This window comes from Plectropomus leopardus, chromosome 11 (assembly GCF_008729295.1).
Source record: "Plectropomus leopardus isolate mb chromosome 11, YSFRI_Pleo_2.0, whole genome shotgun sequence".
NCBI classification, from domain to species: Eukaryota; Metazoa; Chordata; class Actinopteri; order Perciformes; family Serranidae; genus Plectropomus; species Plectropomus leopardus.
In genome coordinates, this window is record NC_056473.1 from 31,255,687 (window position 1) to 31,282,928 (window position 27,242).

At 38.1% G+C, this 27,242-nt stretch overlaps 1 protein-coding gene across 1 annotated transcript; it reads right to left on the minus strand.

The window, feature by feature from the left end:
• Nucleotides 1-542: 542 nt before the first annotated feature.
• Nucleotides 543-26,499, minus strand: hsf4 (heat shock transcription factor 4). The gene is made up of 13 exons (XM_042495367.1): nt 26,374-26,499; nt 21,069-21,177; nt 20,840-20,967; nt 19,124-19,248; nt 16,039-16,114; nt 14,144-14,211; nt 11,986-12,085; nt 10,290-10,408; nt 8,732-8,962; nt 8,441-8,558; nt 6,455-6,520; nt 2,328-2,425; nt 543-720 (listed from the first exon to the last, which is right to left on the minus strand). Exons 1-12 carry the CDS (start codon nt 26,497-26,499, stop codon nt 2,366-2,368), a joined length of 1,326 nt encoding a protein of 441 aa, XP_042351301.1. The 3' UTR covers nt 543-720; nt 2,328-2,365.
• Nucleotides 26,500-27,242: the final 743 nt, after the last annotated feature.

A 27,242-nucleotide genomic window follows, 5' to 3' on the forward strand; every position in this document is an offset into this window, starting at 1 on the left:
TGTCAGTGAGTACAACCTCCTATCATGATACGCTTTAAAAAAAAGGTTTCCAAATGGGTTTTTGCTAGAAGAACCTTTCATATCACAGAAGGCTAACTCACCTTCAGATCTATCTCAACACATTTATCATGATTTGAAAATGCATGAAATATATGAGGAGCCTTTTCATTTTCAACACCCTCACACAGACTGACAAAATTCACATTACTTGTAATATACAGTGTGCTACATCGCCCCCCCAAGATGGTTTTTTACACAGTGACTTTTTTTGGGATTTTTTCAAAGTTTTCTCTTGGATACAAATACAATATTTTCGAAATAAGGATAAAATAATAAAAATATTCATTTATACATCCGTTTCTTTATACAGTAGAGGAAGAAAAAAGTCACTTCCACAAGCAGGAACTCCCTTTCACACAAAGACTAAAGTGCTGGAGCCAAGAATGCATCGTCTGCATCCAGCTGGCTTAATATTGGAGTCTAGAAATGAAATATTTCCTCATGCAGGCGGCGGTCATGCCCACAGAGCTGGTGGCTGTTAGGCCCAATGGCAGTCAGCTGGCAGGGAAATACAGGATAAGCATGCAGGCCTTTTCATCGCTGCATTTTGTAGGTATGTGAAGGCAAAGAAAGAAAGTAAAGCAACGCGTAAGAAACAGCCTGGCAGGGCCGTGGGATCATGCAGAGCGGGATAATGAAGGAAGGAGCAGCTTCTTCGGCCTGCAGGAGAGGAACAAGACGAGATGACAGAGTCAGTCTGCGGGCGCGCGCAGCACCTCCACAGTTACACATGGAGGCGTGGAGCGGACTGAATACTCTGCGGTCATGGATGACGATACATCGGAAAACTGTATTTCAGGGTTCATACGCGTTTTTACCAATGAATTTCCACGACTTTTCCATGACTTTGAGGCAAATTTTCAATACCATTCTCTGAAACGACCATTGGTACACCTTATATTTTATTAATAACTAATCAATACTATATAAAAGCACATAACTAAGGAACTGTTTGTTATTTATTAGAGGGGGGGTTGCAAAAAGGGGAAGGCTTATCAATTTTTTTTTAAGCAGTAGGGAGGGACTTATGCTTTTTTTAAATCTCAGCTAAGGGGCATACAAATTTGAACAGCTGCATTTTGTATTTATTTTGCTGGTGATAAAAAAAAACGCAGGTTTGGAAGGCATGCTTTATTTAAAAAATGTTGGCTTTTTTTTCTTTGTTTTTTTTGCATTTAATTAAGATAAAAAGGTGATTTTTATTTAAAAAAAAAAAAAAATTAAAACCTTTAAACTATATTAAAACATGCCATCATGTTTTCTTTAAACTGGCAGCAAGGTCCATTTTTTCCAGTCATGTCTTGTAATGAGTGTTGCCCATAGAAAGCATGGACATATGAGTATTGCATTGAAATGGACTTGAGCAAACCCTTTAACCCTTTTGTACTATTATAATATCAAAATGAAATACCCTCCATACGTCTGTCTACAGTAACGTAACTTGTTACCATGGCAATGACAGCCTATTTGTGTAAGAGCAGTGTGTGCACTTTCACAAAAGTATATTACATGTTTCTGCTTCAAAGGGCTGTCTTTTGATATTCTATAATTTTCTTTCTTTGCATTTCGTCTTTATGACAGATGAAAGAGTGGAGAAAAAACTGGGAGCGAGCAGGGTATGACATCTGTTTTGTGGTATTTTGCATTTGCTTTTGTAGCTTAAAAAAAACCCCAAGTTAAATGAAAATGATTAAGCCATGTTGCACAACTACATGTTTACCCGCAGTGCTTTTTATGCTTGATGATCTGTTGACCCATTTTAAGCAACTGTGGCATCAAGGCGGCACGATATTGAGTGGAAACATGGAAAAACTACGGCAACAAAGTCATATTCAATAGTCTTGAACAGAAAGTGTGCTACAATATGAGCTGATGTAATTTTTTTTATTTAGTGCATCCAGTTCATTGTTATCCACATAATTTGTGAATCTGAATTAGTTTTGCTCACGTTTAGATATTAAGAATGTTTATATTAGTTATAGTTAAATATTTAGTGAATCTAAATTAGTTTTACTCAGATATTTGGTAAATCTAAATTAATTTTGCTCAGATATTTAGTAAATGTAAAGTTTACCACAGTTAATTTGCATACTACCTGCACTGTTTTGATGCAAAGCAGGTTGAAATGGGCAAAGATGCCCTTTAAAACATACAATATCACCAGCCTTTTTCTCTTATAGTCTAAACTTTAAGTCAGTATTTCAACAGATGGAGGACATACTAATCTAACAAATTAAATACTTCACTGCCAGATTAAGGATCGTTACCTTCCACTTCAGAAAGGACAGTCCACAGCACAGATCGATCACTGTTCCTCGCAGCCAGTAGCTGGAAAAGCCTCCGCTTCCTGGTTCTGGAACATGTACTGTGAAGAGGAAACACACATATTTAGTACCTTAAGGCTACAGTTTGTTAATTTTATAAATAAAAAAATAAATAAAAACTTTGGCCATATTTGCTTAAACTGACACTACATCCTGGCAGTAGTACATGGGACAGATGGGCAGGCTCCTATTAGTGCTCCTTATGGCATCTGCAAAAATCAGCCTTACTCGTACGACATTAACCAATCAGACCCAAGGAGTCTCCAGTGCAGCTGTCAATCACTGCTCAGACACACGCTGCACTGCAAACTGCATTATACAGCAAAGATAAGTTAACAAATGAAGGTCTTCTGTTAACTCGACGTGGACGTGTGCACATTTGTTGGTAGAGGAGGGATGGGCAGATTTGTTATAGCTGGTGGTTGTTTCCAACACGTTCTCATCCCAAGTTGTCATTATTGCAGTAAAATAGTTGGCAAGCCACAAGCCAACTTTTTACAGAGAGGACGAGGAATAAAGCGCGGATTATCACTAGCTGAAGATTCCTCTCTTCAGCTAGTTTGAGCTCCTGAGCTCTGGGAGGCGCTATAGAGTCCCTCTGGCAACTAAAAATGTATTTAAGAAGTCCTTCATCCCAAGTGCCATCAGCATCCTCAACTCAACAAAATAACTGATGAGTTTTCAAACCACAGACAGACAATGACCTGAACGTGTTGTGTTAAGTGTCCCTAATGACCTGATCATGTGCTCTGCTTTTACTCACCGATTGTTTGTAGTTTTTTGTGATGTCGACTGTGTTTGTTGGGCAGAAGATAAATTTCCACCCTAGTGGACAATAAAGATATATTCTAATTCTAATTGCCACTTTGCAGTGGACTTCTACATGCTAGACTCTAGGTGTCCTCATACGTCCGGTGTTGATGTTTCAGGATGATACCGTGAAGCCAACTCAAGCTCCTGGTGAGATTACGCTGCATGTGGTTTTGTCCATGACAACCAACTCCAGGACCGCAACACTTTATATTATGTGCTACATTTCCATTACACGTATTTTATATTCGCAATTTCAATAACACAATTGGAGGGTTAATGGAAACCTGTCTTCACTCAGAGGGAGACATGGTGGAAAAGATTTAGTGTGTTTAGTGTGTGTGTGTGTGTGTGTTAGGGGGAGTGGATGACAGACAGATTAATAAGGAAGAGGAACATCATGATTTGTCTGCTGACTTGATTTTGCAAATTTCCCCTCGTGAGCTAATAAAAGATCCTCAAGTGGTGCAGAAGCTCCTTGAGATGGCTACAGAAAGTCTTTCGGTAAAAGGCCCTCACAACATACGATAAAGAACGAGAACATGAGGCGAATAAGGCACATGCAGACTGTGACTGGAGGTGGAAAAAACCTGCGACACTCTAATCACAGGGAGTAGTGTTGACTGTCAGCTGCACAAACAAAACTAAACAGAGATATAAGAGAAAGTAGCTCTCTTTTATATAAAATACTAATAAGTAATAATAAATTACACTGAGTATCGAGACATCTGTTTTAGAAGGATAACTCTAGATGATAGATAAAAAGAAATCATTTTCTATTATTTCAGCAGTAACACTAGAACGAGTTCTATGAGATATGTGGGAAAAAAGAAACAAAAAGTGCCCAAAAACTGTTTTTTTAATTTCATGAACTAGAAATACATCTTCGCCCCGCAGCACAGAAGATCTATGCAATCAAAATTTCTTGGTGGACCCCCAAAATTTGTCACCAATTCAGTATCTGATCAAATGTCTCCCCTTTCTGTTCCTAAATTACGATCTTGAGTAACGGCCAGAAAAAATGTTACTTTTTTCTTTCTTTTTTTCAGAAAATTTTGATGTCACAGTGAAGTTGACCATTGATATTTTGAATATAAAACATCATCACATCATCATTATATCCTGCTCCGAGTAGACCAGAAAGCAATTTGGGGTTTTCAGGTCATAAAACATCTTCCTGGCTGTTTTTTGTTCTCCAGCAGAACACTTGCTTTGTCATTTTCAAATAACCACTTGACCTTCTGGAAAAGGATTGAAATTGATTTAGTGACTTTTTTTGTGACTGCAGACTAGATTTCAAAACATTAAATGTGTTGTGGCCATTTAGTGACATAATTTGAGACGATGATGTCTCCTTCTTTTTTTAACCTCACTTTCTGGTCGCAGGAAGTCCCTCCAACAAGCCAACAAATACGCCAGACTTCCCTCCAAATTAAGTGCAAAAAAAATAAAAAATGAATGAATACACATTTACATCCACGACTGTTGTGCAAAAATTACGAGCCGCATTAATCAAGAAAAACAGTTGATTCTGTAGTCAGGTGCCATTAAGCCGCTGCAGAAGGAGAGTGCAATGAGATGACCTAATTAAAATCTCAAACAGACAAAAACAGGAAAGAGAAGACTATCAAGATGAGACTGCTGACGATGAGTTCAAGAGAGTTCAGGGATTGTGTTTTGCAACACGGTGTTACATGTTGCAACAGCACAAACAGTAATGTGGACATCTTTTAGGGAACTAGCAGCTTTTTGACATTCAGGGTCGCAGAGGTGAGGACAAATTTCATATCAAAAATAAGCGCTCAAAGATTTGAAACCAGTTCATAAATCATTCATCATTTCATGGCGCTGAATCCCCCGCCCCTAACTTCTCTCTACTTCAGCTGTTGAATGTAACATTTAAAATGTAGATGCAAATCACTTTTGGAGAGAAGCTGTACGAGATGAGGCTGTTTGTACACTACCTGTGACAGTTTCTGCTGGTGAGAGAGCTTTTCACAAGAGGAGCCTCATGAGAGACTATTTAAGCCCCACAATGTGTCAAAGCATACTGAACAGCCTCAACAACCTGTCTGTTCAATGCAAGGTGACGGAAAATCGAACCTTAATGACATTATTGATTACTCCCCAAGTTAAGAGATTAAGCAGTGTGCAAACATTAACGAGGGGAGTGGAGGAGATCATTTTTAGCAGTGCTGCTCTTTATATTCTTCCTGATCCTGAAACTAAGAGACACATTTTACAATTCGATCCTCAATCTCTGCTTCATACTGCTTTGTAAGCTGCGTGCAGAATTACTATTCTAGTCGGCAGGAAACCTCCTGCTGGTGACACTATTCCAAACTTCTCTGGGGTTCATGGTGTTTACACCTTTGAAACCTGGATCAACATCAGTTTTCTGCTGCTGCAGAAAAAACGGCTTTCACATGTTATTTGACTGAAACCCTGAAACCCGAGCAAATTGGTTAGATTTCATCCAAAAACACGAGGAGAAAAAAGCCAAATGTATGACCAAATATACCACAAATTGCAATAAACTAGTTAATTATTTTTATTCACAGAACTTTTTAAGTACAGTTTCATGTTTTTTTTTTTTTTTTTTACTTTTATTTTACCTTTTTGGTGTGTGTGTGTGTGTGTCTTTTATTTATTTCTTTTTCTTTTTACCAATTTCTTGCAAGTATTGTTAAGTTGCTCATTCATTTCTCCCCATATTTTAGAAATAAAACCAATTTGCTCAAGTTTCAAAAGGGTTAAACACATTGTGTCTTGCAAATAGTGGATCCAACAGGCCTCTTTATTGATGGCCTGATGCTGTGTTCAGACCGACATTAACATTGCATCAAAACATGCAGCACCCTCATCCATTTCAATAAGGACGTTGTTTTGGTGCAGCAGGTGTCCCGATGCAGAGGGCTCTAACAAAACACTGCAGGGCTGTCCAGCAAGGTGCAAATAGGTGCAAGAACACACTCCTAATAAATTACTTTGTAAGGTTCAAGTTTCATTTCTGTTTATTTCACTAGTGTCAAAACTGAGGATAAACTGACTTGTGACAACTTGAATTAATTCTAATATTGAAAACCCTGTGCAGAATTTGCTCATCCTTTAAACTCATTGATGATAACAAAGTAGTGAAGCAGAGAAGCTGGTATCACGTCGCATGACTGAAGGAGCAAGCGGCTAATCTTGAATAGAAAAATCATCTTCCTCCAAGCTCTGCCCATGTGTTACGCAGCTCTCACACTGTTATGACTTACTGATTTGAGGTTGGACTCCATCTCTGTGAAGTTCCACTCAGTCAGAGGCAGGCTTAAACTGAAGGGCTACAGAGAGAGAGATAAACAAGGGTGAGAAAAACAGCTATTCATGTAGGTCAGTATGAAGGAAAAGTTGAAGTCATTGGCCACTGTGTGCTACCACTACCGAACTGAAATTTCAAATATTGGACATTTCTGAATATATTTAAGGTTAAAGGGATAGTTTGCTCAAAAATAAAAAATTCATTCATTATCTACTCACCCTCATTCAGATGGAAAGTCGAGTGAAGTGTGTTATAGTCCACAAAACACTGCCAGAAGTTAACAGGGAAAAGGCATCACACTCATCTCCCAAACATGAGGCAAATAATGTCCTGGATTCAAATGTTTAAAAAGTTCATAATAAAAAACACAAAATGTCTACATACTGCTCGTCCGAAGTAATCCAAGTGTCCTGAAGCCCCAGCGTGCCAAGTTGTTTTGAAAAAAACCTCATGCGGTCATGTTTTTAGCCTTGTTGTGGCCCGTAGCTCCTAGCGTGGGAGCCACATTCGTGTATGTGCTCTTATGCAAGACCAATGAGAGCTCACAGAAGCCTCCCCCTCACACAGAGAGACTTCTGGAGTTGGCAGCAAGCAACGAGTCCCTTTGTCAGATTTACTAAAAAAAAACTACATTTTTGGTGTGTTTTCTGTTGCCCAACTGTTGCAGCCTCTTTCAAAAGCGTTAATTTATAAAACAATGGTTTGAATGTGTGTGTTTTCCTTGAAGCATCTGTCTGTGAGAAAAACACAGATAAAAATTTTTAAAAACACGTACATGAGCGTACATACGTGACCACGGCTCCCACACTAGGAGCTTTTGTGGTTTTATTATGCTTTTTTTTTAACATTTGAATCCTGGTCGCTATTTCCTTCAGGCGACAACTGCAACACCTTTACCGCGTGAAACTCCGGCAGCATTTTGTGGACTGTAAAACTTCACCCAACTTACCATCAGCATAAGGGAGATAATGACTACATTTTATTTTTGGGTGAACTATCTCTTTAAAGGAATGCTTTAACCACTAAATGACCCTTTGTATATCAATTACTCATTCAGTGTTATGCTGAATTTGTGAAGAAAACTTCATTCTTCTCTCAAACTCTTGGAAAATGAATAGTGCAAAACAGAGAAAATTCTTGAATTGAAGTCATAGGGGTCCACATTTAACAACGGCAAAACCATATTTAAACATGCGTTTACAAACTCTCACGCGCAAGTCTCATTTATCCAGTCATCCAGTCATCATGCTCTGTACTTCCCAAAAAACATGCATCTTTGCTAAAACCTTAATATTCAAAACTGAACAGCAAGTGATTTCCTCCAGACTCTATTGACAAAAACAGCAATTTTTGGTCACTGAACACGAGAGCTTCTGGTCTGCGGCTGCTTCATTCAGTTGGTTTGTTGTGTGATTTTGGAGTTTTAAAAGGTTAGGTCATATTCACCAAAGTCAAACAATGACACAAACAAACGACCAATCCAGGCAGCCATAGACCAGCAGCTCCTGTGTTCAACGCAGTAAAATCACCGTTTTTGTTAATGGAGTCTGGCTTTGACGAGAACCCAGATGAGTTTCACTTTAGTTTAGTTTTAAATAGTAAGATTTTAGCAATAGTGCATGTGTTTGGGAAGTACTGAGTATATGACTGGGTAAATGAGACATGGATTATACTGCATGAGTTGTGTGAGAGTTTGTTAACAGATGTTTTGATGTTTTTATTTTAAATGTGGAGCATCATGGCTTCAATTCATCAATATTTTTTTTTCCGTTTTTGGATTCTTCTTTCACTGTGGAAGCATGTGAGAAAAATAAAGTTTTCTCAAGGGATTCATCAAAACACGGGGTGAGTGATAGATATGCAGATTATCACGTAGGAGGCAAAGTATTCCTTTAAAGTTCTAAGTGCATTTCTGTAAGTGTGTTGCTGTAGATTCACTGACATCCATAACAGCGCTGGTCCCGGCTTCCACAGTATTCTGCTGATGGCTCCTGAGCAGCAGCTGCTGCAGCTCCTCCAGGCTCATATCCACATTCTCCACTGCATCTGAAACTTCCACTCTGCATCCACACACATACACAGAGACACACAAACGCACATTAATACACGATATATAAACACAGACACACAGGGTTGCTTGCTGACTACTTGTATCAGCTTTGTGCAAACACCTGTGTGTACATTGTATTCTCTTTGTCTCTGACTCCACCTGTGATGTTGTGTGAGCACCTACCTGTCCAGGGCTGGTCTCTTACTCCTTCTCTCCACCATTGAGGCCACAGAGCCCCTCCCCTCCAAAACAGACTGGACCATTGCAACAGGGAGGACAGGAGGTTCTGAGGAGCACACCTCACAGGAGGAGGTCAACGCAACAGCCTCTCCTCCGCCTACGCTGCCTCCTTTCCCTCCTCCTCTCACTCCTGGACTCACAGGCTCCTCTTTGATGAGCATCATGCACTTCTCCCTGTTGATGAAGTCAAAAACTGTGGGTCAAAAGCTAACTAGCAGTACCTCAGGGTAGATATGTTAACATTAAAACTAGGTCTGTTGTATTCACTTTGCCATGTTCTTTAGCTGTGATACTCACGGGGCAAATATCGCCCCCAATCGAGTGCCAGGTGTCCCCTGACTATTTTCGAATTCAAAATAGAAATGAAGTGATTCACACTGGCAATTGTTTTTGTACTTGTAGTATAAATATGGTGTCAGAGTGCATAAAATAACATCAAAATGGACTTGTTTATTTAAAAAAAGCGTCAGTGGCTGATCTCCCGTACCCCCTAACAGAAGTCCTAGCTAAACCCCTAATGTCCTAAAATCCTGGAAATGTTCTAAAATCCTAGATTTTTGCTAAAATCATAGAAATATCCTGGAACAATCTTAGAAACAAAGTAAAATCCTAGAATTGTCCTAAAATTTAAGATCAATAAGTGTGCTACAATCCTGGAAACGTCCTTAAATCCTACAAATGTCCTAAAACTCAAGAATTATCCTAAAATCCTAGAAATGTCCTAAAATCCTAGAAACATTTTAAAATCCACGAAATTTCCTAAAATCCAAAAAAAGGTCCAAAAATCCTGGAAATGTCCTAAAATAGTAGAAATATCCTTAAATCTTAGAAACATGTATGGGGCTGCTACAACTGCCCCCTGGCCTCCTGTTATTTTGCAAAAGTGCCCCCCCCCCCCCCCCCAAAAAAACAGTCTGAGTATACCTGTTCTATCACAACCTGTGATAAAAAAAAACTGCACACTTTAGGTCATCGTAATTATTTAAACATAAGATATTTGCACTGTAACTATACTTCTGAAAAACTGTACAATCCCTCCACTGTACCTTTTGTACATACATTTTGTGTCCTTTATATTCTATTTTGTCATTTTTATATATTTTAATTGCTTCTATATTTTTTATCTTATGTTCCATTCTATGCAAATCCACTATTTTTATTCTCTCCTTTATGTTAATTGTTTTGCACCAAAACACCAAGTCACATTCCTTGTATATGTAAATGTACTTGGCAATAAAGCCTGATTCTGATTCTGATCATTCTGATGAATCGACAGCAACTACCTCATCATACCCTCATATACACTTTCTCAAGACAGACAACACGTTTTGAGACAGCTGTTTCATACTACACGTTGCATTTGAATGGTTTTAAGATCTAGTGCCCATAATCTCTTGCACAGTGTGTGTGTGAAAATGGTTATTAGCTGCTGCAATACACGTGGAGCTGATTGTAGTTATTTATATAAGGGGAGATAATAGCATTATATTGCATCACTCACCTGGTCTCATCAGTCTGCATCTGCAGGGCCATACTGGCCTGAGACATGTCAGTAACATCTGAAATAATTGGTCCTCCTGTCAGCCCACTAGTAGAGCAAGAAGCGGTATCACTGGATGGCTGAGGAGGAAGAGGAGATAACGATGATGTATGTTGGCTCTTGGCTGTCTTCCTCTCTGGTAAAAACACTATTTTGCTAACAGTTCCTTCTTTGGACTCAATGTGTTGCACATTTACAAAAACATTGTTGGGAACAATTAAACAAATAACGACAAAAATGGCACAAAATGGATGAAATAAAGGCATTGCAACCTTTCTATCTGTTCAGCCTCAAATTCACTGCCAGTTACTGCTTTGTGCCTCCGCAGTGCATTGTGTTTCCCTTGTGTGATTATTAGTGACTCCCAGTGAATCTATGTAAAGTCACTTCACTCCTGTAACAATGAACACTCATGCAGCACATCTATAGACCTCCAAAACTGTCACTGAGCGCTGCTTCCCTCTAGTGGTTATATAACCTAACAGCTAGACTGATGGCAGCAGGTTAAAGAAGAATTATGCCCAGATATTAATGTGATGTAGGGGTTATGCTATGTTTGGAGAAGATTAAAATTAATGTCTTGAACTGCTGAATGATATTTCTGATTCTGTATTAGAAACGGTGCATGGTAAATCAACTAAAAGGTGCATTTAATTTCCTAACATGGCACTTAGAAAGGCCATCCAATAACTTCAAAGTTGCTGTTTACTGTGTGTGACTGCCAGCACCATTGGAGCTGTATGAGGAAGGTCAGCAAGAACAATATCTAACTTATCAATATGCATCATTGAAAAAGGCTGCTGAGATCTAATAATAATTTTAAAGGAGATTCATTTTTGGTAGATTAATATGTATTTTCTGTGATAATAAAAGACCAAAATTAAAATAATTTTACCCGTTTTATACATGTCTACTGGATTTCAGAGCTTATGAAGCACAGTGGTACCCAATCATTTTCTAATTTACAAAAAAAGGGATTCACACTGGGAATTGTTTTTGTACTTTTAGTATACTTAAGGTGCCAGAGTGCATAAAACAGCATCAAAATAGAGCTTGTTTTAAAAAAAAGTGACAATCAAACAAATCCTAGAAACATCCTAAAGTACTAGAAACGTACTGAAATCAGACAAACATCTTAAAAGCCTTGAAATGTCCTAAAATCCCTAAAATGTCCTATAATCTTAGAAATGTGCTAAGATCCTGGAAATGTCCTAAAATCCAACAAAAGTATTAAAGTCCTAGAAATAAATCCTAGGAACCAGCTAAAATACTAATAATGTCCTAAAACCCAAGCATTGTCCAAAAGTCCTAGAAAAGTTCCAAAATCTCAGAAACGTCTTAAAATCCAAGAAATGTCCCAAAATCCAAGAAATTTTCTAAAATCCTGAAAAGATCCCAGAAACATCCTAAAATCTGAGAATAGTCCTAAAATCCTAGAAACATCTTGAAATCTAAGAGATGTCCTATAATCCTGAAATCCAACAAACTTGCTTAAATCCTAGAAACATCCTAAAATCCGAGAAACATCCTAAAATTAATCATATGTCCCAAACTCATATGCTGCGACTGGCCCCTGGCCTCCTGTCACTTGAGTGGCCCCCAAGCAAAGTAAGCTGAGTATCCCTGCAACAGGTTCATCACTGTCATATTTTCTCACCGACTGGATGTAGAAGGGCTCATGCATGGGCTCTATTGGGTGACTATGGCTGAACTTGGATGCAGGAGGGCTGGGAGAACCATCGTCCAACATCAGGGGCCTGGAGGGAACATTAGTGTTTTATCAGACACACATCAGGAGTCATAACAACTGTACGCAGTCAATGACAGCGGGGCTTCATCATCAGAGAACTAATTAATTAATTAATGGAGGCTGATGCAGATGATAGTTTTATTGGGTAGACATCTGTTTAGTTTACTTTAGCAGTTTTTGAAGTTGCAGATTGGTACAAATGTTGGATTTTTTTGGTATTATAAATACGCAAGATACAATTAATGTAACTCACCACAATATCTGGATGATGTAATAGACAAGAATGTCAAGTGAATCCCATGCATTAGCTTATGTTTAGACTATATGCTATAATTTTATTATGTAGATATTTGCACCCTTAAGAACTACAGGTCCTCAGAGGCTTTTTTCTTTTTTAAACTGTGGCTACACAGTCTAACACTGTTTGGATATAGCATAAGATCATTTTTCTTTAACCAGAAATGGCTCAGAAATCACCAAACCAGACACCTTTAAAATTACCAATAATTTTAGTGTGCATAAGACCAGCAGATTTGCAAATCTAACTGGGTGAATTAAGGGTTTATTGCTGGATGTGACATTTTCTGAGCTTTCACAAAAATCCTGACTGTATCTGTATCACTAACACATTCCACTGTCACATGAATTCAAATGACGAAAGATTATCAAGATTATCAACTCGTTGTGGTAACTGAACTATCCTGAATAATTTTCTGTCATACTCTAGGTCTATTATCAAAGCTAACTATGCCGTAAAAGCTAGGAATGATGTAAATTCCTCTGGATAACAAGTACTTAATTAGTTTAGTTAATTAGTTTGAATCATAGACTTATATAAAGATGGATGACGCCACAGCTCCCCCAAAGTGAAGCCAAAACATCTCCATCGCCCCCTGGTGGCTGACTGCAGTACAGGCCATAAAGCCCGCCCCTCTTTCTTAATGAACAGGACGTAGACCAAACTAAAAATTTAAAGTGTACGTCAAATACATTTTTCCCAAAGACAGTTTTTGTTATTTAAGGTAGTTTTGTCACCCTGATGTTCGTTCAAATAATTGTTTTTCTTATAAGTTTGAGTTATCTAATTCGACAAAAAAGGGGATTTTCCGCAATGATTGACAGCTGTGTATGCCAGTCTGTGTGCTTGCGTTCAATGGCGTTTCTTGTGATTGGTCGGACAGGTGTTTTGGCAGAGATCGCTACTGTGCAGAATCTGGCAATTATTGACACCAGCAGCTCAAGACGACAGCAGCCATATCTGGATATTTGGCCTCACTTAAGGATAGCGGGGGTAAATAGTGATGCGTCGTTCATCTTTATATACAGTCTATAGTCTGAACACCAATATTTGGCCATGCATGGCTCTATGAATGGTAAAATACCTGCAAAACAAGTGGCATTCCCATTAGCTTCAACTGTACTTTGTGTTTACAGCTAATTAGCAAATGTTAGCACACTAAAATGCTAAACTATGATGGTAAATATGTCTTTAAGTCTTTGTTTTTCTGAGCACTTTTTGTCTTTTGAGATAGTTTATGTGGAGACGTGGCAGGAAATGAGAAGGGAGGGTGAAGGGATGAGTGAGTCATGAGAGTGGGCAGATGCTAAACACACATGGTGAACATTCAGAGAGTATGAAAGCCACATGACGGTCATTAAAACATGGAGGATAATTGCACCTTTGCCAGGTAGCACATTGACCCTGAAATATACGTTTCTATAGCACTTTTTTGTTGCAGCATGCCTTTCCTTTCTCATGTTGGCCTTGTTCACACTCAGCAGCAAAGCTGAGCCAGCGTTTTACACACACAGGCTGTAGCAAGGTCATGCACTCTGCTCTGCCTTCACTGTGTGTGAATGTGTGTGTTTGTGTGTGTGTGTCTGACTGACTGATTCAGCACTTGTCTCCATTCACAGCGCTTGTTGCGTTAGATTGTTCAGTTTGTCAGCTGAGCCAGCCCTTCCCTCTGCCCCACTGCGGCCCTGTTTGTCTCACTTTTGTTGATTGCTCCACTGTGTGTGTATATGTGTGTGTTTGTGTGTGCACGCGCATGCATGTACTCACAGCTTTCTCTTTAGTCCGACAGTGCTGGGTGTGTTGGACTGCATCTGGCTGAACAGAAACTGAATCAGCTGGCAATGAGAGAAAAAGCACAGCATGAATCAGCATCCTCCTCACACACACACGCACGCACACACACACACACACACACACACACACACACACACACACACACACTGATTATTTCCTTCTTGAAACATTAAAGCAGGAAAAGGAAAGTTGCATGACCCCATGGCCCACCTTGGGTCATATTAGTGTTCCTGTGATATGAAATGAGGGTCCGACACATATTAAACCTATAAATAAAACCCTGTTTTGTATGACTAAACACACCTGGAAACAATGCGAAATAGAAATTACTTTGATTAAGTAATACTACTTTATTACAATACTTAAGTATTTTTGGGAGTATTTGAGTTTACTTTAGTTTTTTACATTTCTGTCAACTTTAACTTTTATGCCATTACTAAATAAAATGTACACTTTTCTTCACTACATTTCTATGTATTGGAGAAAAAATATTTTTCTTCAGTTTTACACCACTTCACTGCAGTGTGTCAGCCCTGGGGCCAGATGCATTCAGGATGTGTATGCACAAAAAACATGCTTACGCCTAATTTTCCAAACATAAACTAGTTTTTATAAAGGAGGAATGTGCAGAGATAATGTGTGCACATCACACACTCTTCAGAGCAGGTGTACACACAGGAGGAGATTAAATAACCAACTTCACTGATTATTTTCAGCAAGACACATTTATAAAGTTAATCTTAATTATTTATAAATGATCATTTTCAGCATCATTTTTTATTGACATTCATGTCCCTGTTAGTGGTTGTTTCAGTTTATCATGTAGACCATTTTGTAGAGTCAGTTTCCACATGAGCCATATGAATGAATCTGATTTTCCGTCTGACATTTAATACTAATAATGATGATAATTGAGATTTCACAGAGACAGTGATTTGCAGAAATGTGATGAATTGCCCTTTGGGATAAATAAAGTTGTCTGAACTGAACTGAACTGAATTTGTGGCTAAAAAAATATTCACAGCCGTGTGTAGTGACAGCTGCTCTGACACCGTTAGAGAACCTCGCCAATGCAACACAGTCAGTGAAATTGCACTTTCTTATCTGTTTTTCCTAGGTGTAATAAATGGTGGAGGGTCAGACATGTCAAGATGCAAACAGAGGTTTAAGGGCATTTCTGCATCTATTTATGGTGAACTGTAGGTGTGGAAATGAGGCTCGTGCCCGTGCGTCCAGCGCCACAGTGACTGAGATTTATAAAACAGAATCAGGCGTACAAACAACTTAATAAACCTGATGAAAAGAATGCATATGCATTTCTGCCTCTGTGCTTATACACAGTTTTAGTCGTGAATCTACACACAGTTTTATGCATCTGGTCCCTGGAGGTCAAAGTTTTTCTTTAAATCCTTTTAGTTGTGAAGAAGACCTTGTTGTAAAGTGTAATGTAAGCTCTGTTTTTAAGAGTGTACAAGTTAGGAAGAAATAAACTTCATCTGAATTCTGACTGCTCGCTTTTTTATTACCAACATTTACTTTTACTTTAACTTTCAACACTTTATTACATTTAATTTAATAATCTGATACATAAATACAGTAAACATCAGATAACTTAAGACTTTTACTCAAGTAATACACTAATAAGTGACTTTAAATTCTACCAAATTCATACACCCTACATTACACTTATTGCACTAATCCCACTGCTTTTGACACAAAAATGACTTGTTTGTGGCAGAAACACACACACAGACAGACAGACACACACACACACACACACACACACACACACACACACACACACACACACACACACACACACACACACACAGAGAGAGAGAGAGAGAGACACAGACACACAAACTGACCTTGTTCATGACTTTCTGTTGCTGTGTGTGATTCTGTCTCAGTGACACCACCTCTCTCCAAAGCACTTCATTCTGCCTGCAAACAGGACGAGGAGCACGTTAGAGAGGAGATATAGAGCAAAAGTAGAAGCAAAGAAAACAAAATTATATATGTATATATTTTAAGTTTTTATTTAGTGTAAAAGATTTCATTTTCACCAGGATAAATAATTAATGTTATATAATTTTAATGCATGTGTATTTTAGTGTTGCCTATTTTATGATTTTTTTTTTTATCTTGTAAAGTGTCTTTGAGTCTCTTGAAAAGCGCTCAATAAATAAAATGTATTATTATCATCATCAGCGTTATTAATATCATTATTTTCAAATTTGAAGTCTCCGGCACCAACCAACACTGACTCATGTGACATCACTTGAGACAAGTTATCAGATCTCACTGGGACATTTTTAATGCAGTTATCACCGTCTAACCTGACAGTCACAAGTATGCCCTTCAGCCTCATGGAGCCTTACCACCACTGTTGGAAAGAGGAGATTCATAGCTTTCTGATGATATCAGTATTGCTTTTGTACTCCAAATATTATGTAAAATGTGTCACATTACATTACGACTGTCACCCTTCACAGTTTCTAGTCAGTGGCCACAAACATACATTAGCCCATTGGCCTTCAAAACTGGGAGGGCATGCTGTACTCTCCCAGGATTAAAAAATACACAGAAAAGCTGGGAGACACTTTTATGTTGTAGCCAGCAGAAAACAAGAACACAAGCATACCCCAAAACACAGTGCAGAAACATAAGAAAATATTGTTAATGTCAGAGGAGCTGCGTTCTACTTGACAAACCAAAATATCACACAGTTTGCAATGGACTTCACACGAAGAAATTTACAACTGTGAAACTGTGCGTGGGATCTTACACTGAACACTGCAAAAGTGGCGATATTTGACATCTTTTGAATGAAAATGGGCTGCAAAACATGGGCCAATAGTTATTTTGCTTTTTCCGCAGTGTGACTGCCCCATAGCAGAAAAAGTACAGTATACAGAAAAAGTACACAAGTCTCCTCATGAAATATCTTATAGAGCTTTTGTAGGTACACATGGTCTCTCCCAAATGATTAATAGTTCTTAAATTTAATTTTTAAAAAAAAAAATAATAATAATAATAATTAAACTGTCTGTATTAATGTATGTTCTATACCATAAAATGCTGTAAAGGAAAATAAAGAATTTCCTAAAGAAAAAAAGTACAGTGTACAAAAAGGAGTAGGCAGAAGTAAAACTTTTATTTCCCTATCCTTTTCTCTCTTTGTGTCTTTTAAGTGATATATCATTTCAGCAAATTTCCAAATGTATTTAAAACAATCATCCCCAGTTTATTTAACACCCAATAAAACAAATAAATAACTATCATCAGAGGCGCATGATGCTGTAAGAGCACTCCCGGGCTGGAATATTACGAGGGACAGGTTTGTGTTTTTCCAGGATGTGCAGTGCAGTCTAACCCTCTCAATGTCATGCAAAGTGGCCGGACTTTTAGCTTTGCAGCAGCTCAATGCATTTTTTTAAGGTTTTTTTTTTTTTTTTAATTAAATCATGTGTGCCCAAAACACTAAAGACAAAAGTCTTTGGTGTACTGTTTTGAGAGAGCATTGTCGTTGCCTACATGCATGGCCGAATATGTGCACACATCTGGTCATCCTTTCTAAGAATGCGATTATCAGTGAGCGTGTGTGTGTGTGTGTGTGTGTGTGTGTGTGTGTGTGTGTGTGTGTGTCAGTCAGGTGAGCAGGTGAACATTCTCTCCTCGGATTAGCAAACAATACTGAGCACAAAGCAGCTCCACCACACAATAGACACACAGCAGCTATTTTCAGCAACAATAGCCTCTAGAGAAAAAGTCAGTTCATCCACTGGGTGATTTGTCCCAACTTAACAAGAGGAATAACACACTCTTCTCCCAAAATCCTTTTTAAAAAGGAGAGAAAAAAAAACTATCAAGCATTGTAACTGTATTTTAGTTACAAAGTCTCAAAGTCCAAATCTAAGCCATTACACCCACCAAACAATTTTCGCGGGTCTTTACCCTCACAAGCCTGCAGTCATAGTCATCGCTCGGTGGACAAATTAGTCAAATCAAATTCGTTTTTGAGATTTCTATGTAAAATATTTTGTGCCAACTACACCGTGTTATTAATAGTCAAGTGTCAAATTGACCTGACACAAGAATTTGTATTTTCTTTTACATAACTTTTTACACCATTTTCGCATTAAACTGAAAGGGGGCCCACAGGGAAAACCGGTTGCAGGGGCTCTTTTGCCCCGAACCACAACCGCTAACCATATCACTGCGCAGCAGGAAGCGTGCCTGCAACTCACACCAAAACAATCTAGATTAATGAAAAGCATGACAGGTAAGAGGCAAAGTATGTACTTTTGATTTTTGGGTGACCTGTCCCTTTAAGTAAAAGCCCACTATACATCAATGATACTCAACATATGGCCCTAACAGGTCCGGTAGGGTGTTGGGTGGCCCCCTGATCATTTTCTAACTCACAATAAAAATAAAGCGATTCACAGTGGGAATCGTTTTTCTACCAAGGTGCCAGAGTGTATACGACAACATCGAAATAGAGCGTATTTATCAAAAAAGTGCCACAAGACGATCCCCCACACTCCCAACACAGGTCCTAGTTAAGCCCCTAATGTCCTAAAATCCTTAAATCCTAGAAATGTCCTGAAATCCCCAAAATGTCCTAAGACCCTAGAAATGTCCCCAAATCCTAGGAATGTCCTCAAAACCTACACATGTCCTAAAATCCTAGAACATGTATGGGTCTGCTGTGGCCCCCAAGCACAGCAAGATGAGTATCCCTGCTCTACATAGTGAATTTAATTGTTTACTAAGACAACTGAGAAATCTCTTGACAAGTCTACAATTGACCACATAATATACAACAAACAGACAAAAAATGATTTTTTGGGGGTCCTTAAGGATCTGGGGCCCAAGGGCAGATTCTCTCTGCCTGGAGTTCTTGGGGCTTGTGGGGTCTTTGTAGGTACACAAAACCTTTATACTCACTGTTTCATGTCCTGCATCTGACACTCCATGTTGTCCTGTTGTGTTCTGAGGAGCTGGACTTCATACAGCAGTTTACTGAGGTCCTCCTGACGAACTTTGGTCTCCTCACTCTTCACTATGGACACCTAAGCACACAGTAGAGCCTGAATTGGTGACTTTCATTTACAGCACATACAGCCACACATTGCCTCTGCTGTATTTGTGAGTAGAGAAACTCAGTTTTTAGACTCTTATTAGCATTAGCAGCTCCGCTCCTGGGATCCACTTTGGTATCAGTAAACAGTTATTGTCCCAAGAGGACGAACCCTAATGACTTTGGTGATTCCCTGACTTTTGTGTCAGGTATAATTTGTGTTTAGTGCTAATTAGCTAATATCTGCACACAAAACTAAGATGGAAAACATGGTTAATATTTCATTAAATCCATATAGATTGCCAACGAGGGAACAAAAAGGGACAGCTAAAGACAGAGCGGTCTGCCTGCACAGAGTCAGTGGTGAGCCGCTACCCTGTATGTCTTTTGCTTGCTTGGTACTCTCTTATACTGTATTTCCTGTCCGACATTCCACTTTTACAGATCGTGCTTCTGTCTTTCATTAGATGATGCATTTCTTCTGACTGCAATGCAATACACGATGATGATTTAAATTTAACTAGAAAGTAATTCCTGCTGGGTTTAATTATCTACTCAATGCAGCTTTCACGTCTCCAAATAAGGAGGTTGTACAGAAGTGTGTAAAGACAAAAAAAGTCACACATTCACATCTATTAAATTGGAAACATCAGTGCCCTTAATGCCAGTGAGAATAGTTTTAGTTGCATAAACTGACCTATCCCTAAGCCCCGCCCTCAAACGCCATGAGCCAATCGCATCATGTGCAGATACACAATGCACTCGGACATCCTGCTTGTAGACCTCCATAGAAAGGCCTCTGAAATTTTCATTTTCCTGCGGTTTTATTTAAATTCAAGCAGTTACAACTTAAAAATTATCAAACAATGTGCATGGGGTAAATGCAACACTGATTTGATGTATCCTGAGACTTTCCAGAAATGTTGACCCCTTATGAGCCAACACGCAGCCTCAGGTCCTCAGGTGGAGGTCTTCATTCCAAAGTCGAGGCTCAGATCTAAAGGACACCATGTTTTTGCTATCAAGGCCCCGCGATTTTGGAATGACCTGCCTGATGAAAAAAGGCTCGCAGAATCAGTGACATCTTTTAAATCACCTCTTAAAAACTCACCTTTACAGACTTGCTTATACATGATTTCACTTTTATTTATGTATTTTTTTTTTTTTTTATCTCTTTTAGTCTTTTTATCCATGCTTTATCCTTCTGATGTCCTGTTCTTACCATTTTTTCATAATTTATTTACTTGTTCATGCATCTCTTACTCATCTGCTTTTATCTTCTTATCTTTGTTTTATCCCCATTAATGTGATGTCGTCTTCTTATGTTATTATTTTAATTATCTTTTTTTGCATTTATTCTTATATTCTGTATAGTGTCTTTGGATGTGTCTTTGACACTGACAGCCGCCATTGTTAGTTTAGGCAGCGTACCGATTGTTTGTCCGAGTGAGTGAAGGGGGCGGGGGTTAGCGATAGGTCAATTCCATATTGAGACTTCTCCAAACCTAAAAATCAGCCTGTTTGCATTAGTTTAGTCTTTTCTTTGAGACACTGTGTATGTGTGCATTTTTGTGTGTCCATACCTTCCTCTTGATGTGCTCCAGCATGTGTTCGTGTCCCTGGAGGAAGTAGAGATGTTGGAACTCTGTGTCGTCTCTCTCAGGCTTCACCAGGCCGCTCTGCTCAATGTTCACCACCTTACGGAAACCGTCTAGACACAAACATGTAACAGCAAACACAAAGCATAAATACATGGCGTAATGGAGAGGAGAGGAGAGGAGAGGAGAGGAGAGGAGAGGAGTGTGTACTCACACATGTTGAGCTGTCGAACAAAGCTCGCCATGTTATTGTGTTTGAAGTATTTTGGCAGAACTTCCTTGGCAAAGCGTCCCTGGTCAAACACATGGAAACTTGTCCCGGTCTGAAATAATGAATAGTCAGAAATGTGGTTAGTTTGCAACAGATTTTAATTACAAATATGAACAAGAAATTAACAATGCAGAACAAAATTACCTTGAGAGTTGGTTTTACCTGACAATGAATACTATACACTATAAAACATTAGATATCACACAGCTACCCATGTATACCTTTCAGGCACGTAAGCGAAGACATCCATACATATACGTACACATGCATCAATTCATCAACCTAAACATTACTCACATGGATACATACACACATTATTACACATATGTGCACATACATGTACACATAGGCGCAACAGTTAAACATCAAAGGAATCAGTGATGATTATCTCTTATATTTAATAAAAAATATAAGAATTTATAATTCTGCTGCGAAGCTGAACTCATCAGAAGTGGCTGAAATCAGCTTTTAACAGAAGTACACACCGTACTTCACTTCTAGAAAGTGAGACCTTTGAGGAACTCAAAATTAAACTTGCAAAAAAGTCTGACCCTGGAAAATGATTTTATCCTAATTTGTCCAGCCTCTTCAGCATTTTCCATCATGCTGAGCTTGATCATAAAAGCAGCAGAAATTATCTGATTAACCCTCTGAAACCTGGAGCAACTTTATTTGTGCTACTTTCAGATGCCTTCTACAAGTATTTAAGTGTTTGAACCCTGAGCAAATTGGTGTGATTTCTTTCAAAAACACTGGTAAAGGCAAAGAGCAGGGTGATAAATACTCTTCAAATACAAGCAATTAGTAGATTTTATAATTATTTATAAAAAGCGTAGAAAGAAAATGTGGATAAAAGAAAAAACCTAGGGAAAAACTATATTTGTAATGACCATAATAACATATTTTAACTTTTTTTCAGATTATTTCCATTTTACACACACACACACACACACACACACACACACACACACACACACACACACACATATATATTTGTTAACAGATTTTCAGGTATTTTTTTCCTGCATTATTCCATAATTTCTTGTCAATATTTGGATCATTTTATCTGTCATTGCTCATTGCCTTTTTCCCATGTTTTTGAGAGAAATTAAACCAATTTGCTTAATTTTCAAAGGGTTAAACTGATATATTATATTCACATCGACATATTAACCCAGTATTTCATGCATTTCATTTTGTTTAGGTGTCCTCGAGTGTTTTAAAGGAGCCTATACATTTAATTCTATTCTTTTTTATTTTTAAATCATTTATTTGTATAATTCTTTTTGCTTTTCTTATCATTACTACAACTACTACTAATAGTAATAATAAATACCCCAAATATGTAGTAAGACTGATCTCAAAAGAAGATGAGAGTCATAATTTCAAAACTAATATTCATTTAAATATAAAAGGAAATGCTGAACGTTTGAACCCAAAGCGAAAAAGTTTGGCTTTAGAATACTTTTTCATGCAGATTACAGATTGTTCTACATGAATGACCATTTTATGGTCAATTGTACCCTTTTTGAAATATAAAGTCCACTTCCACAGCCATAACATCTGGTCATTAACACCAAGCGTACAGCTACAAAGTGCACAAACGTCACTGTTAATTTACAGGTATGAAAAGAAACATTTTTATCATTATGCCTTTAAAACTTGAATTTCACAGTGATAATGTTCAACATCAACACCTGCCACTCGATGGGTACCCCTGTGAAATAATGCTACCTTGATGATGAAATGGGCTTTGTGACGAGGTAATATGTTTTCCCCGGAGAGCAGGATCTATTCATCAGCAGCCAAATTCAGCTCAGTCAGCCAATCAAACAGACTCTCTCTCTCACTGGGAGTGATGAGTCATGCCCCCGCGCCCAACATTACAGTCTTATTTAGCAACTTCAGTAGCTCCGTTTTACTCTGAAAAGCAGAATAAAGCATTGCAAATGCATCACATCAGGGGAAACCCATTTGCACAACAGGTGGGAGCTTTATAACTTTTCAACACTTTGGATAGGACGTTGCTGTTATCTTGCATACGGTAGAATAATGCTCATTTACCTACTAATAGTCTGACAATACAACAGCTGATGCTGCAAACTCTATCTATAGATGTCATGGGACTGACGAGCATCTGTTTCTGTTTGTCTCCCTATGAAGAAGAACAGAGAAGCTGTCCTGTTCGCTGAATCACTGAAGCCTCGACTTTGTGTCACACATCTATCCTGCACAATTCACTTGCTTGGACAAACAGAGATAACCACGTGGAAACCCACAGGTTTCTGTTTTCATCTAGACAATGCTATCAGATTGCACTTAGAAAATAATATACATTTTTAAAACAATCATGCTATAATCAAGGTGTAATTTCTCACATAATTTTACATGTAGCTGCTCATCTTGGGTCAAAGGTCAAAAGTGAATTAACAACAGCAATATGTAAAAAAGTGTGGAAATCATAATGCACTAATTGAACAAAATATGCCTCACTTAAATGCACTTAAAAGTTTTAGTATCTGCACTCTCTTGAATATTATTAACTTATTACTTGTCCACTACATTTGAAAGAAAAATATTATACTGTTGTTACTCGTTATATTTAGTTTAAAGTCAGCAGATTTTTTAATTTATTTTTTATAAATGCAAAAATCCATTAACTGTGATCACGAAGTTCAGCATGTTGTTTTTCGTAGTGGTGTTCCTGTACCTCCAGCTCGCACTGCTCTGGTTGGGAAGCTCATTGGTAGAGACAGGTAGGAAGAGGTAATCCGCAGGCAGCTGTATTTGGTTATGTGGAGGTAGTAATAGTTTTGGCAGCAAAGTGAGATGAAGATTCCCCACTGTCTTACCCATAGCCATTCCTCAAGTCCATGTTTGTGGGATGAATAAGCTCTGTTTACCGTGTAAAATCTTCATCACAGCCTACAAGAATTTGCCATCCAACCTGAGAAATCATGTCATATTGTATTTCTTTGGGCATTTCTTTAGACTTTGCAGCATATACAACAATTCTCCATTTGTACAAACAAGTTGTTGCATTCAGTGGGTTGTTATAGTCATTAAGTTCTGTAAATATGAAGTTACAATATACAACAATAGGGGTGTATCAATACATCCACTGTATTGACACATCAATTTAAATTCCTGCCATAATATTACACAGCAAACTGCAAGTCATCCTTCTAGACCTGTATTAATCCAAAATCATTTTTAAAGGCATAAATCGATTGGATCGATACTAAGAATTTGTGCGTTGTGTTTAGCATGTCAAACGTTAAAATACAATCAAGATAAATATACATTTGATAGATAAGATCAAATACAAAAGCTGTTTGTCATTTAATTGTTGTGTCAACTTATTATGATAAAACAAATTTATTTCACACTGAATGTTTCAGTGTATCATGTCTTTCAGTGTTTTACCTCCACTACCACTGCATAGAAATTGGCTTTTTTTTTCTCCTTTATTTTTGCCCCCAAAAATTACTATGTTGATTTCAAGTCATTCAATCATATCACATCGCTCTTAGGGAGCCCATTTTGTTCTTGTATCGTATCGCCAACCATCCTATCGTTGTTAAAACGTCATCATTACACCCTTATACAACAATGTGTTGAGATTAACACAAAAAGTACTTTAAATACGTTTTTATTTTTTAAAGAGAGAACTCCAGTACTTTAAGTGAAGTAATAGAGTTGTGTACTTTTTTCACCACTGAGTATTTTGCTGAGATGACAACGTACCGGGAGCAGCTTTATCAACTTCCTTTTGTATCAGTGACTGATATTATATTGTCTTTATCACTATAATCACATAAAAATATAATAAGAGACAACTACACCTGCTGGCGGAGCTTTTCTTTTTCTCTCTAACATCTTAAACAAGCCATTTGTTAGCAAGCTAAACAGATCGTTAGCAGTCGGCGAGCTAGGCTAAACGGCTAGTTAGCATGCTAAACAAGCCGACTGTTAGCAAGCTAAGTCGGTATGGAGGCAGCAGTTTTATTAGCGATGCTAAACATAAATCCATTAGCCGAACGGCAGTTACTGCAGCTGGTTAGCATGCTAAACGAGTCAGCGGTTGGCAAGCTATGTAGCTACGGAAGTGAACGTTTTGTTAGCGAGCTAGTTAGCATGCTAATGCTAAATAAGCACAGCACACGAACAAGCCTTTATAAAAACCTTCCTGTTGGATCATTTAACTGCAGGATAAATAGGCCTATGTATGCTTTTATTTATTTATTTTAAATTTTGTTTAAGTTTATTATAACTTACCCATTAAGTTTGGTGTTTGCTGGACATGTAAGTAGGGTGTATGTATTATAGTAAAATCGGTATGTAGCCTATGTTTTTTTTTTTTTTTTTTTTGGTTGTTTTGTTTAGGTTTTTTTTTTTTTTTTTTTTTTAGCAAAACTTTATTTATATAGCATATGTCATTCCAGTTGGAGGCCCACTTAGTGCGATGTGGGCCCACAATTTACACCCATAAAGCAAATCCGTCAACTGACAATAAATGCCAAACTGAATTCATTAAAACTAAAAATAGACAAAAATAATAAGAAGAATAAACTAATAAAAGATACAAAGGCATGTGAGTAAGAACTAATTTAAAAAAAAAAAAGTTAAAGTAAAGTAAAATGATCATATTTAAAAGTTGACCATTAAAAAATGATAATACATAAAAATTAAAATAAACAAAATAACTAAAATAGATTAAAATAAACAAATAAACAAAAAATAAAATAATACAGTAAAAGTAAAAGCACAACTTAGTTAAAACCAATAAAAGAAATAAAATAAAATAAAATAGTTGAACTAGACTACTGCAATGAGCAGTGACCTATTCCAGATGACCTGAGGGGTTCGAGTTGGCTCATAGCTCACACGCATATCTAAGATATTGAGGTGCCTAACTGTGTAAAGCCCTAAAAACAAGCATACATTTTTAAAAAAAACTATTCTAAAATTTACTGGAAACCAGTGTGGTGATCTCAACACAGTTTTCTTTGATCTGGTTAAAACCCTGGCACCTCTACTTCTGAATAACGTGTATACTTTTCATCGAATATTTCTTCCTCGTGCCATATGAATGTTGCATGTCGGTGCACAGTCGCACCTTATTTTTAAGTTGTTTTTGTCAGTTGTTAGGTTTTGCTTGTTTTGCTGTGTTTGAACTGAACTGAAAGTACACTTTTCACAAAGTTACCACAGTGTCATGTGCAGTGTGTGCTGAGGACTGACTCACAGCGCTCCAGCAGATGAGGTGGTTGGTATCTGGATCCTCCACCAGGGTCCACAGCTTGGTGAGAAAGGCTGGAACATTGCTGGCGTAGCTGCCATCTACTCCCATAGCACCTGGAGACTCTTGCATGCTGACACCTGTCCACTGCCAAGACGGCTCACAACAGGAAACCAAAGTTGTGTGTGTGTGTGTGTGAGTAGAAAGTGTATGTGTGTGTGTATGTGTGTGCAGACTCCCAGACTAGTCCATGTTTGAGAAACTCCACTTAAAAATGATCCGTTACTGATAATCCCAAGTTTGTCTCAGTCTCTTCGATTCCATTTCAGTCGGTCAAACTGTCTGTACGTCCCTGTTGACACACTTTTCACCTTTGAGTCTTTGAGTTTGACTTACTCCTCTCTTGACTTGTGGGTTTTATATATTCTCGTTTAATCTATCCTTGTTCTCTCACAGTTTCTGTTTCTCTTCCGCTCTCCTCTCTCTCTGTCCTCCCGGCCACACCAGTCATCCAACTGAATGTCATCACAGAAGGCCCATGTCAGCACACACACACACACACACACACACACACACACACACACACACACACACACACACACACACACACTATTCAAGCCCACCCCGCTACCCCCGGCCTCCCACTGACAATCAAGAGACCGCCCAGTAAAACAATACAGCATCCACACAAAAGCTTCAATAATACACCACTGTCCAACCTTAGAAAGGCTGCTGGTTAGACTGAATAGTGCAGGGCTCAGTGTACCTGTATGGCAGGTAGAAAGGAGTCCTTTATCATTTCTGAGAATTATCATTAATGTCTTGACGTTGTTATGAAGTGGTCATACTCTGCTGTTTGTGCAACACCACAGCAA